Raw genomic sequence first — 21,712 nt, 5'->3', positions numbered from 1 at the left:
ACATGTACATCCAATACAAATGGACATACTCTCAATCCAGGATCAGTTTTTAGTACCTAGTTTTAGAGACCTGGTCCTCAGAAGGCAGGAAGGGGTTGTTAACAGTTGCAGAAGAGGTGTTACCGAATGCCGTCAGCCCCAAGAGTTTGATCTGAGACAGACCCAGAGTGCTGGCATCACGAGGCCGGTGCAGCCTCAAGCAAACAGCCGACGCAACCTCCGCCTTCACCAACTGGATTTTTATGTATGTCAGGCCGCTGGTGATGACTGGTGTGGAGAGTGGCAACATGTTGACCCCATCAGCGCTGATCTCCACTGAGACTGAGGATGGGCAGGCTGGTCGGGAGGAGGAAGAGGACACAGTAAAACATACAGCAGCGACAGCTGAGTTTCCATTCAAGTGAGATGGAAAGGGTTTGGCTGGTAGCAATTCCAAACTTTTCATGACTTTAATTTGCTTTCAATATGAAATTGGGTGGTACTCACTCGCAAGAGAGGCGAGGTGTGGCTGGATGTGGAGCTCCTTCAGCAGCACGGCAGCAGGGAGGTGGATGGTGAGATCACACCAGGCCTCTTCTGGCAGGAAGATGTAGGACCAGGCTGCTGAGCGGGCCCGGCGGTGGGGCGGCGTGGCTTGGAGGAGGACCTCTGCTGGCTGTGCCGTGGGGCTGCTGGATGTGATGGTGCCTGTGAAGAGATAAATTTACATTTAGAGTTAGAAAAGTGTTGATGTAAGGTTTTAAGTTTTAGGATGTAGCAGAGATGTAAACAACTAAAAGCACCTAAAGGAGCAAAGTTGTGGAGTCCCTCTGCATTGTCTGGCTCTGATGTCATCACTCTGGCTTTCAGGTTGCCATCTGCTGTCTTTCCAGGACCTGAATCTAAGAACTTCATGATGGTGGACACCATGCTGCGTGCTGTGTTCACAATGGCCCGGGTGCTGGTCACCATATTGTTACAGATCAACTGCACACCACCTGATGAAACACAAGGAAGTTGTAGTTTCTTAATGAATCAATTTTTTTAAAATCTAGAATCCATGCTCACGTGTGTACTGATGCCTCACTGTCTGAAGGTTCAGCTAGGTAAAGCTGGGTAAGACAACATGAAGTGCTGTGGATATACCCACCCATGTCATGGAAGGCCTTGAGAGCCTCACTGGTGTCCAACACTCGCAGGATGAACCACAGAAGAGGCTCTGACAGCTGACAGGTGGAAAGAGACCCCTACAAAATGTCAATAAAACACACATTAAAGGTTTGGATAGTACTACATTTGTTAAACATTTATTCTCATGTCAAATGTGATACAGCACAGTCTGATGCTCACCTGTCTACCCATGTAACCACAGGCCATGTATGTGAGGATGGGCTGTAGCATGACCTGAACCGAGGTGGCCCTCTTGCTGAGGGTGGTGAGGATGGTGAAGAGGCCGTCCCCGACTGAGATGGCATCCAGACCGCCATGGAAGTTCTCATGTTTGGTCAGGTGGAGACCGCTGGCTCCTGGGGAACAGAGAGAAGCGTCAGCTCACAGTAGAACACATTTATCCTCTCCATATTTGAATTATTGGGTTCTCTGGTTCATGAAGGGAGCAATTCATCCAAACAGAGAATTTTTGACACAGTCTTCCTGTTATCAATGAAAGTTTGATTTAAAAGCAATAAAACATGCTGCTATTCAACTCAATACACTCAGGGGTTTTGATGCTACAGCCTCACTTGGTCTGCTATGAGTAGTAGCTAATGTTCAATAATGTTAGGAACCTTAACCTGAATGTTGCTGTATAGCTGACATTGTTGAGTCAGTTTGCTGACTGTATGACTCTTCTCTTGTGGTACAGTTATGCCACATTTTTACATTTATCCCTTGTGGTCGATTTATCTTCTTCTCATTCAGAAAATTCTTTTAGAAATTAACATGCATAAACACTTCCTACAGCCCCCTATTCCCACATTGAAAGCAGCAGTTTCTGATGTTTCAGCCACTCGGGAACACAACACTGCCACATTATCATCTTATAAGACGACTCTGACAATTAATTACTGAGAAATCTATCTGGTTTTCTCTGCTCAATTCTAAATGAGCTACACTGCTCTGTTGCTTGAGATGAGCTTGATGAGAGCCGTGACAGACAACCAAAACCATAAAGTTGTGGGTGATAAACCAAAACAAGAAGCCGAAAAACAATGACACTCTTGACATTTCTGTGTGGATTCATCTTACCAATGATCATGGCCATGGCACTGCTGTTGCACTGGCCCAGTGCAGACAAGATCTGGCTCATAATTTGCTGATTGGCTAGTACCAGGTCGGCCACACCTGCGGGAGGACCCTGACTGGATGCAGATCCACCAGCCACGCTTTCTTTGCTGCCACAGACCTTCTCCTCATCCGACACGCTGCTGTCAGCTGCACCACTGCCGGCCGGCGGCAGGCGACCACTGAACTCTCTGTCCCCAGACAGAGGCAGCTGCACCAGCACGGTGACCAGCTTGAGGAGGTCAAACATCAGCTGGTCGCGTGTCGTTTCTCCACAGACAGCCTTTGCGTCCCCTGGCCGGATAATGTTGGCAAACAGGCCACCAAAACAGGCCCGAGCTCCCACAGAGCTGTCTGAGCCACTGCGGGAAACCAGTTTGTCGGAGCAGGTGATGTAGTGGTGAACCAAGAATGTGATGGACTCAATGACGGAGGAGATGGTGGCCACCGAAACCACCTCAAAGTTTTGCTCCAGAGTAAACTCCAGCAGCTTCACCTGGGCATCCAGCGGACCCTGGCCTGACTGGAACGGACCCCTGAAGGGTTAAGAAGAAACATTAGTGGCTCAGGATTGCTGATAGTGCTATCTCCTGAAATTTCTCATTTTGTGATTATTGTCAAAATGACTGATTATGCTGTGACATGTAAATACCTCTCAGTAGACAAAATATGCATCAGTTTGAGCAGGAACTCGCTGAACATCTGCGGACAGGTGGAGGACAGGTGGACCTGCAGGCGGCTCAAAAACTCGTGCATGGCCTGGGTGGTGGTGGGTCCCACCTGAGAGCTGTGCTGGCTCGTCCCATTGGTGCTGCTGCTGGACAGGAAGCGCACCAGGACATGGACCAGGGTGGGATCAGACACCATCTGCTGTGCTGTGCTTTCCTGAGAGCTCATCCCATTACTGGAGGCTGGAAGTTCAAGCACAGGTTTAATATAAATCATTGAACAACAGACAATTGGTAACTATCAACCATAGCATTATGAGGGCAAAAAACGTAGGTTTGTAATGTAAATGTAAACGTAAGCTGACTGCATTGAGGTATATCCTTGTATAGATGCGTTATTTAGATCCTTTGACTTTCACCTTACACATTTTGTTGTGTTGTTGACTACTGACTCTTTTCAAAGGCAAGTTGTAGGCTGAATTCCAATCTTCCATCCTTGGTTTTCAGTTATTTCAGTAGAATCACCTTGCAGAGACTTTAAACTTGTCGGACATATTCATTGAAGTTGTCCTTTGTTGGTCAGAGTTACTGTGTGTTATTGTCTCATGGCAATTTATTTTTGAGCAGGGGCATTTTTTCATTCAAGGACGTTCTGACATAGAAAATGTTAGAGTTGAATGCTGAAGAACATCCATGCATTATGTTGAAAAACAGATGCTGGAAAATCAAATCTTAAACAACCAAACGAAACATGTAAGTTTCAAAAAGATTAATGTAAATAACATAAATCTGAAAATACATCTACTGATAATCCTCAGTCTGACCAACCAATCACTGTGGACATAATGACTAAGGAAGCTCTTTCAGGAAGTACACAGAAGAAACTGTCTGTTCGAGAGGAAGGCTGAGAGCATAATCTAACTGACTTGTAAGACTTTTCACAGTTGTTGACACAGATGGAAACCAGTAAAAGTAGGGTGGACTGACCACAGACTGGCATGTTAGTCATCAGGGTGAGAGAGTGCAGCACGAGACACCACGTTCTCAAGGAGGTGTTGGGGTACCACGCCAGCACTGTTAGGAAACTGCTGATGGATGCTGGACACACACACAAACACACAGAATATATGTTTAATACGACTCCAATTAAAAAAACTAGCCAGTGTACAGGAACATAACAGACTCCTCATCTACAGCTCTATCAGAAGTGTTGAGAAGGGAAACAGTGTGGTGGAGTCCTGACCTTGGTTGAGTGGGATGGTGGGCACTCTGCTGGCATTGAATAGAAAGATGTCTGATCCACTCTCTTCACTAGCACCAGAGCATGTGTTGAGACTGAGTGTTAACCAGAGCTGCAGCAGGGACTCCAGCTGAGAGAGAAGACAAGGTTGTTCATTCACTTTGTTCTCACTTATGCTTCAAATGGCACTGAGTTGAGTTAACAACAGCAGTACAAAACCTCCAGCCTCCAGGGTGTAAACGGCCTGCGAGACCATTTGATCAAGCATGCAAGGGAATTCATCAATACAAAAAAGCAACTCAGAAATACAAAAAAACTGTCTAGACAGCAACTACTTTTTTCAGCAGTTAAAACAAAATGCATCATGCAGACTGTCCAGAAAACAAAAGTAGATACAGAGTGTTTGCGCTTTCTTGGATAAAGACAGAACTTAAAGACAAGTCAGTGATGAAAAAGGTCGATCTCGACTGTCACTACAGCTAAAACTGTCCCTATGCCCAGACAGCACTACATGAAACATGTAATCTGTGAAAAAAAAAAAAAACGGCTCCATCGGTCCCACACAGACAACGTAAAAGTGTTCTGAAGTGTCAGTTTGTCTGGAATAATTCATAGAGATGAAGGAAAACCTGATGTAGAAACTCAGTGACAGCTAGTGTTTGTGTGATTTGACCTTCATGATGGACATTACCAAGAACCTCCCAGAGCTCAACCTCAAGCTCCAGCAGCTTCTCAGCTCTTTGCTTTCAAATGTGAAATGATGTGAAGTGAAATTAAAGCTGTGGCGAGTGCAGCTGGAAAGAGGAAACACTAAGCATTTTCCTGCTCTGCAAGAACAAAAGTCTGAATATGCTGCTGAGTGTGAAAAGTCCTTCTGGCATTTGGTGAGACATGAAAACTAACACAAGGAACTGAACATATTTGCTGCTTAATGTCGAACCAGCCGGAGTGACTGACAAACAACAAAATCAAGTCACTGAGCCGCAAAGCGACAACCTGCTACTGTGAGCAATAAGCAGTAAAAAAAAAAAAATGTCTCTTGCTAAGAGTCAGTTCAGCTCAAGACTGACTGACCCTAACCTGGAAAACCAGCTGGGAGCATCATCATCATCATCACCACTACCATCTGACATCAGACGTCCAGCTAAAGAGAAGTAGTTCAGCCGTAGCAGAGGTTGGTGTGAGACAGGTGTTCAATAATTTAGTCTGGCCCTCGAAGGATGTTATAAAAATTTTAATGGCCCTTGACAGGAAAAAGGTTCCCTGTCACTGTTCTACAGAATCTCCTGGACATATTTCACTGCAAATGCTGTCCAAAAAAAGTAAAAAAGTAAAATCCTTGACATGAGGAACAGTGCTGTTGAACAAGTTTACACATTTGATGCCAATGCTGCGCTGTGCTGACCTGTACATGGTGGACCTGCAGCATGGAGAAGAGCTTGTTGAAGCAAGCACTCAACATGGGGATGGACGATGGCTGGACCATCAAGCTGCTGCCTGGAGGAGAGCCTCCTCCATGGAGAGCCCTGAGCAGGGAGTCATCAGTCCCATTGGAGGCCTGGCTCACTGAAAGCCAGAGAGTGGGCAAGTCTTACAGGATGATATATACACACTGCCAATACAAACTCCAACAGCGACTGACATACTGAAAGGAATATTTTGTCTTGAGCACCTGAGGTCAGTTATTGATGAAGAGTTGTTATTTAAATGATTGTGTTGCTTTCTTTGGTTTTGTGTAGTTACCTGTGGAGGAGCTTGAAGTGAGGGCCTGCAGAATGGAGTCAGCCTGTAGAGTTGCCATCATTTTGAGCATGAGTTCAGCCTGCTGCTCCAGGCCCACCTCCAGCCGGGCATCCAGTGCTGTGCAACACAGAGACACAAGGTTTCAGGTCAGGTGGAAAGACATCAAAAAGCTTATTTAGAGATGTCAAAAGCAGCCATAAAATCCAGCCTCCACTCACCCTGTGACACGGACACTGACAGACCCTGTGACCCAGTCTTTTCAGCAGCAACTGGAGGTTTGGACACTGGGATACCAACCCCTCCAATGTATGGGTTGTAACCGTATGTTCCATAGTCAGCACCCCAGTAGTCATACCAGGTGCTGCTTATAGGCTGGGAAAGGACATGAGAAGTGTTAAGCTGCACTTCTTGATTACATCAATTCAAAAATAGCATGAAGAAAGCAGAGACATCACTTTACCAATTCAGTCAATATTAAGGTCATCATTAAGAAAAACAAGACGTTTTTCTTCATCTTTTAAGAAAAAAATTAAGTGACATAAAGTTGTACTTTTGTTAGAAAACTCATGTCAATTAAGTCGTTCTCAGAGCGTGAATGAATTTCATCACCTATTCATGACTTTTATCTCATATTCTTCAGATATTTTCATAAAAATGCTACTTAACAAAAACTGCAATTTTTTAGTAACTGTTCTATTTAAATAATATATTGTTTGTAAAAATACATGTTTAGGCAATCAAATTATAATTTTATAACTTACAACTTCAATCTCGAAATGTTACAACTTTTCCTGTAAACATACATCTAGAAATATTCTGCCCTTTATTTATAGTAAAACTGTAATTTCATTCCTTTCGACCATATTGAAAAACTACTTCAGTCTCAAAATCTGATTTTTCCCTCCGTCAGTTGCGACAATAACCCATCATACATCAGTTCATGGGGATAAGAAAGACAGGATGTCATACTCAACATACCTTGAACACTTTCGCAGCGAGCGGATCTTTTTCCAAATCAATATCTAAAGGATCAATATCAACATCCATCAGGTCTTGTAGCAAGTCAAAGTCTATGTCTTTATCTTTTTCCAAAGATGACAGAGGTGGCGCACCTTTGGATAATGAAAACAGCTTTAATATTGCCAAGCAAGCACACTAGAAAACACAAAAGCAAGTGAAGCTCTTCTTTATCATGTTAATAGGCCATTTGAATGCTAATCTTACTGGACACAAGACACAGTAACCAAATTCAATGTTTCTGTATGGGAACAACGGAATGTTAACTTTACATTAAAATAATGCAAAAGCCATAATAACACTCCTACGTCAAATGTCCACATATTTGAAATCCCACCCAAAATAATGAACACTCTTTCTAATAAATATATCATAAATAAATGAGAAATAAATCAATAATAACACATAAAACCACACTGTGGAGAAAACAGTAAACATGCAGCTATGCAAAAAAGAGAAGAACATTTTACCACACAAACAGAGATCAAAGTGTGGTGTTATGGGAAGTGTGGAGAATGGACGGGCTACCCACGCACTTTGGAATACTGAGGAGGTCCCGGTAGTACCTGCGATGATATCAGGCACCAGGGCCTCATCAATGCTCTCTACCAGGGGAATGGGCGCCGGCTGGGGCAGGGAGTCGTCCGAATCAACCCCCGCAGAGGCGGACGATACCCCTGCCTCCTCACCCACCACTTCATCCATGACGTCCAAAGAGCCTGGGGACAGCAGTTCACCTGAGAGGACAACAAAGTTTACGCTTAATTCCAAACACTTACAGTCATCCACAACAAATATTTGAATGTTGTAATCAAAAAATTACCAAAAATAACTAAGGCCTATACAGCAGTGTGCTAGTCCAGGCTCATGTTGTACTACAGAATATGAGGGTTATTGTTCGAAAAAAAGCCTGATACACTGAGAATAAAGTCGTAGCATGCTCATGCCTCTGTGACGCTATACTTAAACACAACAGTGTTACGGTGAGCTAAACGCTAACATCAGAATGCTAACATGCTCACAAAGACAATGTTAGCATGCTGACGTTTAGTTGGTACAGGATAATGTTCACCATGTTTACCATCACAGTGTTGCATGTTAGCATACTAGCAATGCTAAATGGCCCTACTGTCCAAACAGACATGACTATCCCAACAGCCACAATGTAAGCATGGCTCATGACAACCAAAACATCCTTTGACAAATCATCTGCAAATCATGCAAGAAAAACCAATGTAATGTCCTCTATTGAGCTTTGATCTAACTTTCAAACGACGAATAAGAGAAGTTGCGGTTGAATATGCTGCTCTAAATCCAGACTGAAACTCAAACAACGATTTGTGTCAGACAAAATATTTTTGTAGCTGATCAAACACCAGTTGAATCAGACAGAGTCCATACAAACACACTGTTTATCATGTCAAAACAGATGTGACACCAGACCACGAGCAAACTGAACACACCTGCCAGGATGTCCTGCAGCATGCATGTGAGGGAATACTGTGCCCATGCACCTCCCCAGGAGATGTCCCCCCGGTTAAAGTCAGTCCCCACAAGTAGGAGCAGCAGACGCTCCAACTGCTGCTCAGACACCACCTCACACAGGTGGATTGTGGGTCTCGTGGCGTTGGCTATCCTTGCAAGGACCTGAGGGGTTTAAAAAAAAAGCATTTATTTATGGGTTTTAGAAATGACACAATCTAAGAAGTCCATACACAAGTGTCAGGTGAATACCTTGCAGACAAAGAGCAGCAGGTCAGCGTGGCAGGTGAAGTCCATGGAGAGGAGGAAGAGGGCCAGCTTCTGCACCACAGAGATGCAGCGTTCATGGGACAGAGTGAAGGGCAGAGGTTCTACTTCTGGGGCTTCTTTGGCTGTTGTGGACTCAGTGTCCAACGTGGAGCGGGGCCATTCGGCCGTCCGCCGCAGACGGATCAGGTCTTTAAAGTGCTGGAAGAGAGAGGGAGGGAAAAGCTGCTGTTCAGATTTCTTTTCCAAATCATTCCCTCTTTCATGCACCACTCAATTTACTGTACATTCCACTAAGTGCTACATTTCTGAACAGCGAAAGCAGCAAGTTTGTAAATCAGTGCTTACTTCTGGAGATCATCTCATCTACTCACTGAACTATTCCCAGTCCCACAGTGTACACACACACTCACCTTGGACGTGGCTTGTTTCAGCTTGGCCTGTTCCACGAGCAGTTTGTAGGAGGAGCCTTTGTTGCTCTGAGTCTTCTCCTTCTCGATCTGCTCCACCAAAGCTTTCTGTTTTGCTTTCAATAGATTTAACTGCTACAATAAAAAGGGCATGATAAATATAAGCACTGCAAAAGCATTTGCTTCAGACAACCCATTTCATGCTGCAGCTTCAGGACATGAGCAAGCGAAAGAGATCTCTTTTGTGGGACTGTATGCACATTTTTATAAGGATATGAATTTAATTTAACACACGCACACGTTTGTGGGTTTGAAGGTGTGTTGGTGTTGGAATGAGACACATTTACCTGCTTGTGGTGGACGAGCTGCTTGCGGATCTTGCGGGAGTAGAGGCGATCCAGACTGCTGCTGCCTTTAGCTGACCTGCTGGGGTTCTGAGACTGGAGGCTGTTATTGATGAAGCTCCACTGAATACCTGAAGCCGAGACAAACAACAGCACTCATCAGTTCACAGAGGGGACAGAATGAGATCAGGCAGGTGCTGGAAGCAGCTGTAGAAGTGAGAGTCGCATGTTTTGAGTGCTTTGAAAAATGAAGAGTAGATGATGAAAGAAATGAAAAAACACTACGAGTTGAAGGGTATTGTATGAAAGCAATAGGTTTTCTACAAGCCTCCAGTCCTGGAACAGAAAATGATTGATTCTTCAGGGATCAAAGAGGATCTTTGTGCTTTCAAAAGCTCACGTGTGTCTTTGAAATTTACTAGTTCAAAAAGTTAAGTCCTGTTGTGGAAGAAAAATGTGATATGAAGAACAACTGTGTCATTCATCTACCTGTAGGAGTTCTCTCCCGCTCCTTCCCTCCAAGGTGCTTCTTTCCACCTGAGGCCTCATCTTCTATACTGGCTACATAATCCAACAGTCTGGAAACCAGCATCACCACCCAGCTGATCATGGGAATATCCAAAACACCTGGAAAATAACCACACACAAACACATACACAGACTTTTGTACCTGATCTACCGAACAAAACCTGTGAAGCTGTGCTGTGCACTGTTGCTTTACCTTCAGTTCTGCGCTGGGCTGCAGCTTGTGGCTGCTGTAGTGGCGAGAGCAGGCTGTCCAGGAGGTTCAGGAGGCCCTCCAACACACCACTGTTACTCAAGGATCTTTGGCCAATGCAGGACAGAAGCATGAACACCCTGGGAGGAAAAGAGATGGAAAATACTGCAGTTATTGTCTGCGGAGTCTGAACATAAAGAAGACCAGGTATATTTGTATGTTCTGTCAAAAGAGGTGTCCCGAGTTACACAATCTGGCTCTCAAATAAACAAGTAGACGAACTAAACTGCTCCAAATACTGACAGAAAGCTGCACTGTGGTGCAATAAAACACTTTTCCATTTCTTGCATTCTTTATTCTCAGAAGCAAACTGCTGATCGGCTGAGCTAAGGCATCAGGCAGTGCTGCGATTGAACAACCTCTACATCACACTGACAGACAAAAACACAGATCTTAAAATACAGCAGCAAGAGGTGATTCCAGGTTCCAACATTTTAAGATCAACAGAAGCGGTTCCTAACTGAACCAAAATAAAAGCCGCGAGCAGCAACAAACACGTTTCAGGCTTCACAATGCTGCAGTCGCTTTAGTCACCATAACAACGTACGCAGAGGGGGAATAACATCTTATGTCAACCACATAGTAAACACATTGGGAAGATCACTGATGTTAACTCGCTTCAAGTATGTTCCTGTTTAAAAATGACAATAACAGCTTTTGTTTGCTACACTCAGTGATGGAGGAACACAGGAAAATAAATTACTGCCGAGAACAAAGTTTAGACTGAAAATGTTGTATTTCAATTTAATCCGTCCATAGGAATTGTTTCCAAAATGCATGAGATGGCTTTAGATGTTGGGACAAAGTCTGATGAGTTCCAGTAATTACAGTAATTATAGCTCTGAAATTTGCATCACCTGGCCTTTCCTAGTGATGACTGTGAAAAAGCCACGCCACTATCAAGCTTAGTAAGACCAAGTGTCTTGGGATGCCCAAACTTCTGCATGGTGCTCCTTTCCTTTTGTCTCTCTAAAATTGGACAGAACAAACAAACCCTAATCTTGCTTAGTTGCTTGCTTGCTTTGTTGAAAGGATTGTGAAAATACAAGTCCACACACTAAGTCATCTGCTTCTCATCAGCCTGATGGTGCTCTGTGGCCTATTACAATTACTAGAATATCAAAATCTGATGGCCTTACCTGTCCTGAGGGAATATGAGCAACTGTTCTGAGTTGTAGAGCTCCTGCAGTACGTTGGAGAGGAACTGGCCCCACCAGCGCTCGCCTCCACAGAGCTGCACCAACAGCAGGCCGGCGTGAAGACGGATCTTAGGCGTCCCACTGATGCAAAGGTGCTTGAAGAGCTCCTCGCAGGCCTGAGCATGGAAGGTGCTCTGGAGCACAGAGGGCACAGAGTGGCCTGAAAATGAACAGGAACATGAATGAATGAAGTGTGAATGAACAATGTTCAGCATGATGCCTTCCACTAGCTAAATTCAAGAGAAGAAAAACAGACATATGTAACTCTGTCATTTGTAAAATATCACACTTCACAGACCGGCAGAACCAGCTATGTCTCGTTCCCTGCTCACCGTTGTTGGAGTGCAGCAGGCTGAGCAGCGTGTCCAGCAGGTAACGTATGATGGTCCTCAGCTGCTCGGTGGAGGAGTTGTTCACCAGCTCCTGGGCCTCTGGAGCCCCGGCTGTGGGCAGCGGTTTGCGGCTGGCGCCCAGAGACACACGCAGCCGCTGGACGGCATGGTGAGCCAGGTTGAGTTGCAGCTGCAGCTGTATGCAGTCCTGGTAGGCTGAGAAAACACGCTGGTCCTCCTCCACCACCTTGTCTGGTTTTCGTAAGAAGTACTGGGCATTGTTAGCGCTGTTGAGAGGTGGCAGGTCAATGTTCTGCAGAAGGGTCTCGAGCCGATGGCAAGCCAGATTGTACCTGGTAAACAAGAACAGGAGAGCAGCAAATGTGCATGAATACACCTCGAAAAGCTTCATCAATAAATTCACTATATTCTCCTGTTTGAGGAACGTTTGCTGACAGTTACAGTGTCCAGCTGTTTTAGGAAATTTTGAGCCTTTTTTTCAAAATGTAACCATACATTTGTGGGCTGTTTTTACAGAGTTATCTCTTCATTAGAAAACAACGGGCTTGGTGCTGAGTGCCACAGACAGGGTACGGAAGTCAGAAAGTCATGAGATGGCCTGATACTGGGTTTGGGCTGTGACTGAGCCATGAAAAATGACAGAATACATGTCGGTCCCTAGCCCATCAGAGCTTTCGGTCTTTCACAATCTGTATGATGTCATCAAAAATTAGGTGCTTGGGACCAACTTCAGATAACAAAAATGTAAACAAACGTCAACAAAAGTCAAACCCAAGAAACAGGGAATGCAGTTGAATATTTTAGTGCTATTGATTTCCTTCCAGTCTTACCTGCACTGGATGTCCTCCTGCAGAGCCACCATCATGGTCAAGTGCTGATCCACATCTGGCTGACTGGCTGCCTCGCTCTCTCCCCGCAGAGGATCATGCATCAACTTTAGCTCGCTCTCCCATGGCAGGATGTAAGTGTGGCCATAGTAGAAGCCCAGTGGGATCTTGGCCCGAGCGTTGGTGCTGCCATAGCGCCCAATCACAGTGATCTGAGAGTTAGAAGAATCAACAAAAACACATCATTATGGTTGACTAACAAAGGCACAAAAAACTCCAAACATCTGATCAGCAATCCTGCAACAATCCAAAGCAAAATAGAGACAGAGGACGGACCTTCATGAACCTGCAGACAGGTGGTGGCAGCAGGTCGTGCAGAATGAGGGAGTGGGTGCTGATGTCGGTGGCCACCACCAGTCGACGGCCGTCCACCTCCTCCCCCAGCGTCCAGATGTCGATGGACAAAGAGGCCAGGTCGCCACAGGTTGGGATCAGAGCGTCAGTCAGCAGGACGGGGCGGCCGAAGTCCAGTGTGACAAAGCGACGAGCTCCTGGGAGAAAGAAAGGGGGAACCAGGAAATTCATTTTTAAAAAATTTGACTCTGTTTTTCAAGATTGTTAAATGAAGCTGTCACACGGTGCTCATGGATAAATGAAAAAACATGATTTGAAAGTCTGAACACATCTTCAGCTCCAGTTAGGAGGTAAATATAGAATATTTCCACTTGACATACCAGAGTGCATCCGCTCTATGATGATGGACTGGTGTGGCGGAGGCTGCAGGAAGTGAGCCGCCTGGGAAATAGCCAAAGCCAGACCACTGCCCATGGGGCTCTGCAGCAAAAACAAAGCATTATTTCACAATTCAAAAGATGAAAAACAAAGACAAACTTTCACATTTGCTTGAACTGATGTATAGAACAATTAACACTGACTCTCCTTAGTTTGTTCATGTTTCTGTCACAGTGAATGACAGCCAGGCTGGGTGGCACATCTAGTGTTGATACAATGCCACAGTTTTGTTACCAGTACTTTTTAGATACCTTACTTAGAGGAATATAAAAATGTTTGAATAAAACTTGGGCTGGGAGAAACTACAAAGAATGTATAAAAATTTTTCTAATCATTTGATTAATATATATCACAACATAGATAAAGCTAATGTTTTATTGAGCTTAAATGCAAGTAGTCAATCTAGAACCAATCTAGAAAAGCATGGAGGTTCAACACCCAGCCCTGCATGAGAGATGAGTCAGCTTTCATCAAACTTCATCGAACTAACCGGTTTGGCTTTCTGCATGTTCTTGTGTGCAGCCAGGTTCACAGGCCCAGGGTCCATCATCGAGCCGGGGAACAGGTGGGCCAGCTCAGCGCTAAAGGCCGCAGACACCGCCTCGTTGGGTGGTGTGAGAGGAGGGGTCATGAAGAGGGGTGTGGTTTTAGGTGTCGGAGGGATGACGTCAGAGGGGTGAATGAAAAAGCCCGGAGCGGACGAGGGGTTGGAAGGCACAGAGTTGTGGATGGGCCCCACACCGGAGGCAGCAGCAGCTGCAGAGGTGGTCTGATGCAGCTTGGCCTCAAGCTTGGCCTTCTGTTGTCAGGACAGACATACATGTACTATGAACCACAAGATAAAAACACTTGACTGGTACTATACATACTTACAGACAGAATTCTACACCTGCCTCGTAAACACAGGTGACAAGAGCAACACAGCCATGATGATAATAACTGGAATGACAATAACCTGCCATCCAGTCAAGCTGCTGTTTACATTCATGTCTGTCCAGACTCATATATGTAGTGAAGACTTTGAGGACTTAATAAAAGGTACGTGTGTTTTTGTGTTTTTTGTTGAAATGGAGGTTATCACTATACATGTATGATGACACATATGATCCAGTAAATAATTTCCAGTGAGAAACACGCCGTTGTCACTTAGAGACTATTTTTCCAGAGGAGTAGAGAGGACTGACAGTGAGCTTCATCACATGGAGCAACAACAACAATCACCTGAAGCTCAGCATGAGCAGAACCAATGAGCCTGTGTACTACAACGCTTCACATGTGGATGCAAAGAAGCCACAAATTCTGAAACATGGCTGCGTCACACACATCTTCAACCTGGCAGCACAGAAGATCTATGCAATCTGTGTGGAACTGTGTAATTGTGTCAAACCCCCTGACAGTCACAACATGTTATGCCAGGTTTGCTTAGGCTCCTGCATTGAAAAGGGTCAGTGTGACACGGTGAACCATGGAAGTCAGTTCCTCACTATGTCTGAAGATTCTGTCCTTGAATTTGATTTCCTCTTTGCTCACTGTAAATGTAGCGCTCATGCTCCTCCAAACATTAAAGTGACATGCTGTTTGTGTGTGACTTGGCCTTTCACCTGCTGCTGTAGTTTCAACAGCTGCTGTTGTTTCTCCTGCAGGACCTGCAGCTGCTGCTCCGCAGAGACCATGGCATGGGACAGTGACTGGAGAGCCACCTGCGCTGCAGAGCTCAGAGCTGTAGAAGCTTCACCAACCGTTCCTGTCGACAGGCCGCCCACCGCCGGCGTCATGCCAAATGTACTCACTGGGAGTAAAGAGCAGAAGTTCAGACAATGGCTAGGCCACGAGCCAAAGACAAGTAAAATGAAAGAAAAGTGGTGTTTACCAGTGAACATGCTGGCATCATCTCGTTCCACCCGTGTGCCGTCACTAGTGGAGATACATGTAAAGTGCAAAGGCTCCACCTCCAGGAGTCCTGTTAATGCTGTGAAGCTGCCTTCTGCTGCTGCACAGCTGCTCACTTTTCCATTCCCTGCAGGACACATCACACCCAAAACAAAAAATAAACATTCAAGAAAGAAAATTACAAAGTAGAGAAATAAAAATGAACTCTTTTTTGTTTTGTGCCCAACAAACTGTGACATTTTTATAAATCATTATGGTATTCATGCACCTAAACTAAATTAGATTAATCCATCCCAGTTACATCATTAGTGTATTGACTTTCAGGTGATATCAATGCTGTTTACATCCCTCTCAGGTGAACAGTGCGGAAGTTTTTTATGCATGGTCCCCTGATGCTAAATAACCAAAATACATTGCATAAGTTCAAATAAACTTAAAGTGTTCTTATTTCAGATTTGGTGTCTCTCAGTGACTGTCAGATGCATCTTCAATCCACAGTGAGCAGGTTTAAAAAGTCAGCAGAATAACATGGTGTGAACAGCTAATACCTGAGAGAATGTCAGAGAGGTCAATCTCATCTGACTGGACTCCAATGCTGCTGTTGAAGGCATTCTTACAGGAGGAACCACTGACCTCCAGGTCAAAGAGCACCGGGTCAAATGGAGAGCTGTACAGGCCGTACCTGGAAAGAAGTGGACAGGAGGTGGGAGAGGAGAGGCATAGTTAGGTAGAAACAACAAGAAAGTACTGTGTCCTCACACTCCTAATGTGATAATACCACACAGTGTAAATGAGCATTACTTGCATCAACCAAGTAAGTAAGTAGTCAGTAAGTAATTTGTGCATCACTAGTCTGCAGAGGCTATAAGCCATTCTTCAACTAGATAGTACCTAGTCTGCAGCAGTGCCTCCAGCGGGGTGAGGCGGTCCTGTAGCTGCTGAGAGATGGCGGTGAGCAGGGAGGCGCAGGCGGTGCTGCAACCTGCAAGGTCCTCTTCCTTCACATAGTTCAGCAACACAAAGTACCAGAACACAGAGCCTGAAACCAGACAGGAGAGGGAAGAGGTAAGAAAAGGAATACTGCAGAGTCATGAAAGAGAAACGAGGAAAAGGTGCTGTCTGTTGCTCTGTACTGTCGTTCAGTTACTTACCACCAGTTGCTGCTGCAGGCAAGTAAGGCATATTGTCTAGAAGAGCCTGCAGAAGACTCACACCAAAACCCTGTTGACTTGGGTCCCCTTTTCCATTGCTACAGCGAGAAATAACACAGCATGTTCATTATTATCTCCTTATCAACACAAAATACACAAGTGATTAAGAAAGAACCACTTCTTCGTCATGTTGGCCTTTTCCACTGTGGGAACTTTACATCCCATGACATGAGGTGCAGCCATGATCGTGGGTTCTTCTGGGACATCTGCTTCAATATACAGGTGATATTACCATTCAGAAGATCCAGCATGTGTTTTGCTGCAATGTTCTGTGCAGACAGTGTTGCAAATTGCATTTCCCAGTAACATTTTGGTAGCCTTGGGATTTTCAAAACTACTACTGCATCATTATATTGTATTTTGTCTTGAAGGCAAATAAAAAGCACAGAGATATAACTATAACCTAACCATTACAGGCTCTTTTAGGTTCAGATTATAGGACGCTCCAGGTGTGCAGGGTCGTCAAATGTTCCCATTGTGGAAAAGAGTTAAAAGCATCATCACTGAAATCAACTGTTTCTTACCTAATACAAAGTGCAAGAAAGCGAGCGCATTTGTGCGCTATGCTCCGGCCGGCCTCAAAGAAACACATCCGCACAATATTCGTTAGCCGTGTCCGGGTTTTCGCCAACAGGCTCTCCTTTCCTTCTCTTAAGCTAGAAAGAAGTCACCATAAACATCACTTGTCTTTGAAAAACGTCTCACAGTAGATGACACTGTCTGGTTTGCTGTGCTGGAGCTTTAGCCCTACCTGCAGGGTCCATTGGAGAAAACTCCGGCCAGCCAGCATAAAATGTCAAGGATGAGGCTTTGGGCGTGCTCAGTGGCCGGACCGCCTTCTGTCCGCCGACAGAGCGGGTCCAACAGCTTCTCGTGGAAGTCTAAGAACTGTAGCATAGCACAGCGTTGGACCCTGACAACCATAAAGAACAAAAAGACGGTCAGGTTTCTGCAACATATACATACATGTATATAAAAAATAATGACACGGTCAGCTGATTGAATGTGTGTTACTATTTACGGTTCACTATGACAACATTTTGCCAACAGTGTAAACAGAAAGCAATGCTCCGTCCCAGCAGTGATCTGACCTTTCTTTGGGTATTGACGTCTTCTTAAACCTTCTGATTGTGACTGAAACTTCCTGCAGCAGGTCACAGCCTCGCAGGTTTTCGACTTTCTTCGAAGGTGCTTGGCTCTCTGTTTTCACTGCAGAGACCTTCTCCTACACACACACACACACACACACACAAGAGTGCAGACGCATGCATAATTGAATGACGGTGTGTGTTGTAGGCACACACTACTGATGTAATGGACACAGTTCACATTTAAATGCTCATTATGTCTTATGACATTTTAGTATTTAGTATCTTTGCTTTGCAATGAAAAAATCATTGAGAAATAAAAACATACTTAAAATAACAGGTTCATATTTTTTCAAGTCTTTTCAAGAGGGTCTTCAGGCACCCATATGCACACTGAAACGCTTTCTGCTTGCTGTGATATCGTTTTAGGACTCGAGTCCAACTTTGTGTGACAGTAATATTCATCCTCACCTAATAGTACTGTAATAGAGGGAATTTAGACTCAATTTGGAACACTTCAGACTATTGAAGCCTCATATATTTTGGACAGAAACGACTGTGGATTTTGTGCCTTATCACTTACACTGGAAGAACACCAGGAGGAAATCTCCTCATGGCTAGTATGGACTGGAGGAATGATTAAAGCAATTGAACACTGGTTCAGTGTTCACATAGGCATCTGATTGCTTTAAGACAGACTTGAAAAAATAAAAAACAATGTTTTCTAAAGACTAGAAGCTGGTTGGTTGGTTTGTACCTTGGAGGCCTGAGCCCTTTGCAGCAGGGTAGACAGTGAGTGTGCTTTGGTGCCTTGAGGCTTGGCACTGGGCATTCTTAACACAGGCCGGGGGCTCTCCTCCATACCCCGGTCACTCACTGCTTTGATGTGAACCAGGAAGGAGCGGTACTTCCCTCCTGCCATGCCTGCAGTGGAGGGAGGAACAGGACAACTGAGAAACACTGACACACAGCTTCATGGATGATTCTTCATTTAATCTACCTACACACAAAAACCCGAACCATCAGGGTTCAGTGAGAGACAATGTGACTGTTGTTACCTTTGACCAGTTTGGGGCTGGTGAGGCTTAGCATGCCCGCATGGCCAGAGAGGTCCAGCCCACTGGCCAGCCACACTGGACCACACAGGATGTCCTCCTTGTGGTCCTCTAGGAATGGACACAGCACAGAACCTACAGCAACCACATAAAGCACTACTTCACTGAGGGTGGAAAACACACATATTGCAAGTTTCTGAAGTTGAAAAACAAGCTTCTGCTCTAAAAGGTTAGTCAAAGCAGGAATTTTAAGACATCAGAGCTATTTATTGCACTACTTCAATGACAAGCCGGCAGTGAACACAGCTAATGGAACCTGAAACTGTAAATATCCATCAGCCTAACATTCGACATGCAGCACCAAAATACAACAGCTTCATTTTAACACTTATACTTTGGGCCAGAATTTTACATCATGTGACACAATCAACACTGGGCTGCATGTTATGCAGGAGGCTGCAGCAAAAACAATGCAAGGTCGTCCAGCCAAAAAAATTGCAGCAGGCGCAACTTTTGCCTCAACACAGTGCAGCTCCACCCGGAAAGACGCGACAGCGGCAAGTATGTGCACATTCCTGGTAGATGAGTTTGAAACGTTTCTATTGTTTACCTAGCAATGGTCCCAACAAAAGATAATACTGCTGGCAGGAACTGAAGTTCAACCAATCAAGCTGACTGTATTCTTTACCTGAAGTCTCCTCTATGTCCATGAACTGAATGTCCTCTGTGAAATCGTGCAGCATAGGCTGGCCGTTCCTCTCTCCGTTGGTATGGAGGACGTTGGAGAGGGGGAAGCAGATCTGCCTGTCCACTGCTGTCTCTGTTAAAGACATGAGAGGCAACATTCAGACACAGATGTGGTTTCCATGTGTTAAACCTTCCAATTTGTTTTATCAAAGTGAATTGGAAATATTGGAAAGACAAAAGTACATGTTGTGACACCGAACTTGCTACAAATATCAGTCTACCAACATGGATGTATGTGCACAGTACTTCACGGTGAACAGCATTCAAAGATTTCAGAAACAATAAATCTCAAGGCAGTGCCCTCACCGCTGACTTTGCCCAGCCCAGGCGCTTTGTTCTTCAGTAAAGTGACCTGGATCTGAGGAATGTTGACGATGTTGGCATTCAGGACAAACTTGAAGTCCACGTGGCCCACCATGCAGGCCTTGGGCAGCACCAGCTCAAACACATGCTCATCCCAGCTGGAGCTGCAGGAAGCAAAGATCAAGTAATCAGCTTTTGAGTTATATTTCAAATTAGGAATCTGTTGCTGGTGAAATTTTATTGGATTTTCCTGTTTCTTTAATTGCCATAAAAAAAAAACTAAATAGACAATCCCTGACACAGTCGCACTGTTTCTGTGTCTTTCCCACTTCTTGGGCGTAGCTGCATACTAGTGGAGGGTATCCAATCCAACAGTCATGTGACTAAGCTAGCGAGATGTTGGAGCGGACGTCGTGGAATACATTGTAGAAGTATTCACATTATTGTGAATTTGTGGGTGAAAGGGACAGGAACATGGCAGTGAAATGCAAACTGTGCCTGGGTGATAAGAGTGCGTCAGCTGTGAAGAGCTCTACTTCAAATCTGAAGAAGCATCCGCAAGTTAAGAACAGCTCTACAACACTCTCTTACTTTCACTTTCTATTTACTTTCATGTACTTCAAATAACTCAACTCTTTTCATTGCACTTGAATTGCACAGAAAAATATTATATGTTGGCTGTATGCATTGAGCGCCGGTCCCCTCCTGATTTTTTGTAATCAGAACTGTGACATGGTAAGGAAGGAAGGAATCAGGCCTGGAGATATCTGAGGACAATTGGAATAATAGATGGGAACAGCAGGCCAAGGGTACCAAGACTGCCCGTTTTCATATTTTTTCATCTTTACCTTCAAATTTGTCACGATAGAAAGAGATTGCTAAAGAAACAATGAAAAATTGTTTGTCATATTATACCTGGGCAAAATCCAAAATAAAGAAATCATGTGGAAATAGTATATTTTTTGCGTATATTTTATCTAAATGGCACTGACCTTAAGACCACGATATGATTGATATGTAAAATATGTTGAAACAAAGCCTACATATGTGTGATTACATACATAGATTACACACAAAGGCCCTGCTCCTGTGAATGTGCTATGTTGCTCATGTCGAGCCATTCCTTCCACCTGAAAATATCAATAAAGCGAACAGAAGCTACCTATCACTCTGAAGCTTCCAGGTGCGGGTATGTTGGGCTGCATCTCCATGGTGCTGCTGGTGAAGGTGCTGTGGGTGGCGTCGCTGCTGCTGCTCTTGCTGCACCTCCACCCAGCACGGCGGCACTGTGGCCGAGAAGCGGGGAGTCAATGTCTCGAAGCGTGTCAGCTCCACCAAGGACATCAGGCTCTCCGTGGTCAGCGGTTGGTCCACCAGGAGGTCCACTCCTGCACAAAGACAAGTCGGGGGACAATAGTGGAACATCAGATCAACAGTATCACAGAGCAGCCAGAGAACTGAATGCTGAGATGCAAAACTCAGACTGAGGGTGTGTTGCATCAGCTCTACCTGTAATCCCAGGGCTAGAGGGGTTGGAGGAGGGCTTGGCCCCCTCAAGCAGCAGTTCAGCCCCTTTAGAAAGGGGGCCATCAATAAACATGTCTCCATCATCGATATCGTCACACACACCTCCAATTTGAAGGAAATGAAGTTCTCCACCTTTAGAGCAGAGGAGAGACAAAATGAATCCCTACAGATTCTTTCACTCCTATTTCAGCATTCACCTTAGTTTACTTATCTACACACTATTTAGAACTACCTGCAGGTGCTGAACACTACAGTGTACAGATACAGTGAATTATATAGAGTCACTCGACATAGTTGATAAAACATGTATTCAACAGCGAAGCTTGACATTAAAACTGTATGATGAACTTCCAAAAAACTACATCCAAATGGCCATGTCTTCTTACAGTACATGCTGAGTGAGCACAAACAAGAGCAGTCAGATATCAACAGAACATCAACAAGTACATATCAGTACTGTAGGAACATAGCAGTAGACAACACTCATGGTTCAGTATGTACCTCAGCTT

General features: G+C 44.6%; 1 protein-coding gene across 6 annotated transcripts in view; it reads right to left on the bottom strand.

Moving 5' to 3' along the window:
- The window catches only part of birc6 (baculoviral IAP repeat containing 6), a 119,014-nt gene that overhangs the window by 71,133 nt on the left and 26,169 nt on the right, over nt 1–21,712 (bottom strand). For 2 of the 6 annotated variants that reach the window (XM_076742274.1, XM_076742276.1), the window contains exons 11-50: nt 21,186–21,335; nt 20,839–21,064; nt 19,680–19,840; nt 19,315–19,446; nt 18,630–18,761; nt 18,329–18,495; nt 17,575–17,708; nt 17,235–17,396; nt 17,008–17,139; nt 16,424–16,521; nt 16,164–16,311; nt 15,821–15,954; nt 15,253–15,399; nt 14,984–15,171; nt 13,873–14,181; nt 13,325–13,424; nt 12,927–13,141; nt 12,594–12,802; nt 11,743–12,095; nt 11,351–11,570; nt 10,155–10,291; nt 9,923–10,060; nt 9,437–9,564; nt 9,093–9,224; nt 8,665–8,880; nt 8,394–8,577; nt 7,467–7,667; nt 6,892–7,025; nt 6,132–6,285; nt 5,914–6,030; nt 5,576–5,736; nt 4,174–4,300; nt 3,918–4,028; nt 2,915–3,173; nt 2,227–2,798; nt 1,330–1,505; nt 1,130–1,226; nt 783–977; nt 487–687; nt 57–336 (exon numbers count right to left, since the gene is read on the bottom strand). In XM_076742274.1, coding sequence (XP_076598389.1) covers nt 57–336; nt 487–687; nt 783–977; nt 1,130–1,226; nt 1,330–1,505; nt 2,227–2,798; nt 2,915–3,173; nt 3,918–4,028; nt 4,174–4,300; nt 5,576–5,736; nt 5,914–6,030; nt 6,132–6,285; nt 6,892–7,025; nt 7,467–7,667; nt 8,394–8,577; nt 8,665–8,880; nt 9,093–9,224; nt 9,437–9,564; nt 9,923–10,060; nt 10,155–10,291; nt 11,351–11,570; nt 11,743–12,095; nt 12,594–12,802; nt 12,927–13,141; nt 13,325–13,424; nt 13,873–14,181; nt 14,984–15,171; nt 15,253–15,399; nt 15,821–15,954; nt 16,164–16,311; nt 16,424–16,521; nt 17,008–17,139; nt 17,235–17,396; nt 17,575–17,708; nt 18,329–18,495; nt 18,630–18,761; nt 19,315–19,446; nt 19,680–19,840; nt 20,839–21,064; nt 21,186–21,335 — 7,237 coding nt within the window. The remainder of the gene's footprint in view (nt 1–56; nt 337–486; nt 688–782; nt 978–1,129; nt 1,227–1,329; nt 1,506–2,226; nt 2,799–2,914; nt 3,174–3,917; nt 4,029–4,173; nt 4,301–5,575; nt 5,737–5,913; nt 6,031–6,131; nt 6,286–6,891; nt 7,026–7,466; nt 7,668–8,393; nt 8,578–8,664; nt 8,881–9,092; nt 9,225–9,436; nt 9,565–9,922; nt 10,061–10,154; nt 10,292–11,350; nt 11,571–11,742; nt 12,096–12,593; nt 12,803–12,926; nt 13,142–13,324; nt 13,425–13,872; nt 14,182–14,983; nt 15,172–15,252; nt 15,400–15,820; nt 15,955–16,163; nt 16,312–16,423; nt 16,522–17,007; nt 17,140–17,234; nt 17,397–17,574; nt 17,709–18,328; nt 18,496–18,629; nt 18,762–19,314; nt 19,447–19,679; nt 19,841–20,838; nt 21,065–21,185; nt 21,336–21,712) is intronic. The other 4 variants (XM_076742278.1, XM_076742280.1, XM_076742279.1 and 1 more) reach the window with 3 other exon arrangements.

The sequence above is a fragment of the Chaetodon auriga genome, chromosome 11 (genome assembly GCF_051107435.1).
Source record: "Chaetodon auriga isolate fChaAug3 chromosome 11, fChaAug3.hap1, whole genome shotgun sequence".
In the NCBI taxonomy this organism is placed as follows: Eukaryota; Metazoa; Chordata; class Actinopteri; order Chaetodontiformes; family Chaetodontidae; genus Chaetodon; species Chaetodon auriga.
This window is presented reverse-complemented; position numbering and strand designations above follow the sequence as displayed.